Genomic DNA, 3,896 nt, shown 5'->3' on the forward strand with positions numbered 1-3,896 from the left:
CAACCAGGGCCAGATTTTGGTTTGATGAGGCCCTAAGCTACTGAAAGTAATGGGGCCCTTTATATGCCCTTTATCAACAACAAATTGTCACTGTTTTTTTGGGTTGAATATATGCTATATGGTAATTGAAGGACCTAATAGGTCCATACACAAAACAAAACACTGTTCCTGTATGTAAGTTTTATTTTATTTGTTTTTTATCTTATATTTTGGAATTGTACATCCAGTTTTTTTTCTTTACATTTTTTAGGGCCCCCCAAGAGAGTGGGGGCCCTAAGCTATAGCTTGTTTAGCTTATACATAAATCCGGCACTGACTGCAACTGTTAGCTGGGTTGTCACTCTTTGACTCCTGCCTTTTTGATGACTCTGCTTTTGCTTGATGGGCTCTGGAATCCTGTCAGGCCTGTTGTGCAGGGCTCTGGAATCCTTATCAGCAGTGAAGAAATTTGCTCTTTTCCACGTTAGCAGAATACATTACCCCAGTTATGAACTGGCACTGCAACATGCTCATGTAGAATCAGAAGAATCTTTATTTGCATCAGCCACTAGCCAAAGCAGTAAAATAAAATAAAATGTACTGAAGATAGAGTTAGAACTTAACAATAATAAATACATTTTGGGGGTTTACATCAATAATCAAATAACAGATCTTATATTTTATGTAGTCATATCTCACAGGGAAGTTGTATTATTGGTTATTTAGATTAGTGTTGCCTAATTTGGATTTGTAGTGCTGTTAAATAGTAAAATATGATTGGCTACTGTCATGAAATTCTACTCAATATGATCCAGAGCAGAACTGCAACGTAAAGTTAGCAGAGTAAAAACTTAAACACGTTGTAGGATTCCCAATAAATAGACCAGAGGCAATTGTATTTCATCCAGCAGAGCTTTACAACTACTGAAGGCAAATGAGCATAATGGTCACAAATCCAATACATTCAGGATTGGCACTGTCCATAAGAACTCCAGTTGCAGCAGACTTAACTTAAACTTATAATAAATTATAACAAGTCTAAACCTTAACACTAAATATACTATGGACAAAACAACACACCAAAAGGAAAGAAAGACAGAAAGGAAAGTTAAACCCAGGCTCCTTCTGGTAGTATTATAGTGAGCATGACCTTGAGAGAAGAGACAACAGAACCAGTTTAAACTAGCTGTACTCAGCTTCAGTGGCAGAGTTATCTGCATGTGCCTTTTTGTCACCCCCCTCAGGGATGACACCCGCAGTGGGCTGCCCCCACCGCCCCCTTCCTACGCCCCTGCTCAGTTTCTCTGAAGGAATAACCCAAACATCATGAACCTTCTGCTTGTTTCGTTCACCCTCTTGAATTAATTAGAATAGGAAAGATCTCTACATATCAAATCAATACTTTCTGTACTAAGAAATGCAAACTCACAGCTATATGGTGAAAGGATATCAGGGCATTCAATATAGGTAAATCACGAGTTTGGATTGTACAGAAATCAATCAGTTCTTTGTTTTCTGTGCAATTTTAATAATACAGGGTTCCTCTATAGGAGGCTTAGGCACATGAGCCTTAAAGATGTCACTGGACACCAACTCCCATCAGCTTTAGCCAGCCTGGCCATTGGTCAGGAATGATGGGAGTTGGAGTCCAGCAATGTCTTGAGGGTCACAACGTACCCACCTCTGCTCCATAGATTACACTTGAATACAGTGGTACCCCGCTAGATGAATGCCTCGCAAGACAAAAAACTCGCTAGACGAAGGCATTCGTCTAGCGGAAGGCTGCCCCGCAAGACGAAAAAGTCTATGGGGCTGCCTCGCAAGACGAAAAATTTTCGTCTTTTTTTTTTTCGTTTTGCGGAGCGCGGCTGTCATTGCCGCTCCGCAAGACGAAAAACCCGCTAGACGAAAATTTTCGCAGAACGAATTATTTTCGTCTAGCGGGGCACCACTGTAGTCTTAGGATGTCTAATGATTAGAACAAAAGTTGATAAACTTTACTGTTCTGTTTACTTATTACAAATACTCATCATTATTAGGAGAATGTTCTCAACATTTCCAACACTTGGAGGAGTGTGGAAGGAGGAAGATGTGAAGGAAACATATGTGCTTCAAGTGTTTCCTGTTAGTTTTGTACTGTATTCGGTAGAAAAAGTATTTTACAAAGCATAAATTGTACCTGGGAAAAGAAAACGTATGTAATGTAACAGTTGCAAAGCAGGCGACTCCAATCAAGATCACAGAAATGCTGAATCATTGCCTTGTTAACTTGTTAACTGTCTTTGAAAGTGTGTATGTGTGTGCGTGTGTTAAAATGTGAGGGTGGGGGTGTCTTGCTGTCATTTTGTTGCCTGAGAACATGGGAGTGTGAAGACTTCAAGCAGGCTCTGTCTGGAAAAAATTATGAAGACAGGCAAGCAATGGACTAATGATTTATGCATTGCTATGAAAGTGTGTGTTTTTGGAGCAAGAAGACCAAACCCTCTCTTGGACTCAAGTGAGAGAAATAAACTGTATTGAACTCAATATATAAATAATACAGCTTGTTCAGTTGTTGCCATCCTGACAAGTAAAGATTCATCTTCAAGTTTTGTTTAAGGAGTCTATCTGAATGACTCAAAAATAGCTAACATTTTCTGACACAAAGATTTGATTGGTTTTGGCAAGTTATTCCAAAGTTATTAAAAATATGTGCTAGCTTTACTACACAGTTAATTAGACTACAGTGTTGAAAATCCATTTCACTCACTTATATCACTTTATTTCATAGAAATACTTCATTTCAAATCAACCCTTAAAATTTACCTTTCATGGTACAGTATGCACTCACTATAAAGACACTCTTGTGTTACTACAACATTAGTCCAAGAAACTGGGATGACAAAGTAAAATAAAACATAAAGTGATCACTGAAGCACTACACCCTATTTTCCTTTCAGATACCTGCCTAAATTTTATACTTCATCATCAGTCTCCACATAGCAACTTTGATCTCCTTGTTCCTTAGTGTGTATATTGTGGGGTTCATCAAAGGGAAGACCACAGTGTGGAAAAAAGCCACTATCTTGTCAAAGGGGAAATCTTGGAAGGGACGGCAGTAGATGTAGATAGCCGGACCAAACATGATGAAGACAATGATGATGTGGGTGATGCACGTAGAGGAGGCTTTGCTCTTCCCTTGACCAGAACCTGTCCTCACCTTGACCAGCAAAGCCCCATATGAAATGAGGAGAAGAATGAAGCATCCAGTAGTGACGAGACCACTATTAACAAACATGACAAATTCTAATGCATAAGTGTTGGTGCAAGCCAGCTTGATGATCTGGGTGATGTCACAAAAGAAATTGTCCAGTTCATTGGGGCCACAGAAAGGAAGTGGTATGATGAGCATCACCTGGATTATAGAATGTATGAATCCTCCTGCCCATGAACCTACAACTAATGTCCAGCAAACCACTCTGGTCATCACAGTGGCATAGTGCAGTGGGTGGCAGATGGCTACATACCGATCCACAGCCATGGCAATAAGGAGGTTGATCTCGGCCCCACCCAGAAAATGAATGAAGAAAAGCTGAGCAATGCAGCCCCTGTAGGAGATGGTTCTGCAGCCAGCCAAGAAGTTGGCTATCATCTTTGGAGGGGTGACACAGCTATAGCAGATGTCCATCAAAGCCAAATTGGCCAAGAAGAAAAACATGGGGGATCCCAGATGGGAATATTTCAAAATGGTCACAATGATAAGGATGTTCCCAGGTAGGATGATGACATAGAAGAGCAGGAGGAGACAACAGAGGAACAGCTGCAGCTCCCAGATCTGTGATAATCCCTGGAGAACAAACTCTGCCACTACTGTATGGTTCAGTTGTCCAATCTCCACTACTGTATGGTTCCATTGTTCCATTTTTAGAGTGCATAGC

At 40.3% G+C, this 3,896-nt stretch overlaps 1 protein-coding gene across 1 annotated transcript; it reads right to left on the minus strand.

Annotated features, from left to right (window-relative positions):
* Positions 1 to 2,877: 2,877 nt before the first annotated feature.
* LOC117058491 (olfactory receptor 4N2-like) lies at positions 2,878 to 3,896 on the minus strand. Its single transcript, XM_033169680.1, has one exon. The coding sequence runs from the start codon at positions 3,878 to 3,880 to the stop codon at positions 2,927 to 2,929; it is 954 nt and encodes a 317-aa protein (XP_033025571.1). The 5' UTR covers positions 3,881 to 3,896; the 3' UTR covers positions 2,878 to 2,926.

Source organism: Lacerta agilis, chromosome 14, assembly GCF_009819535.1.
Source record: "Lacerta agilis isolate rLacAgi1 chromosome 14, rLacAgi1.pri, whole genome shotgun sequence".
NCBI classification, from domain to species: Eukaryota; Metazoa; Chordata; class Lepidosauria; order Squamata; family Lacertidae; genus Lacerta; species Lacerta agilis.

What these genes read in the sequence shown, in the direction of transcription:
- LOC117058491 (XM_033169680.1), bottom strand. Translation starts at nt 3,880, where the DNA reads ATGGAACAATGGAACCATACAGTAGTGGAGATTGGACAACTGAACCAT.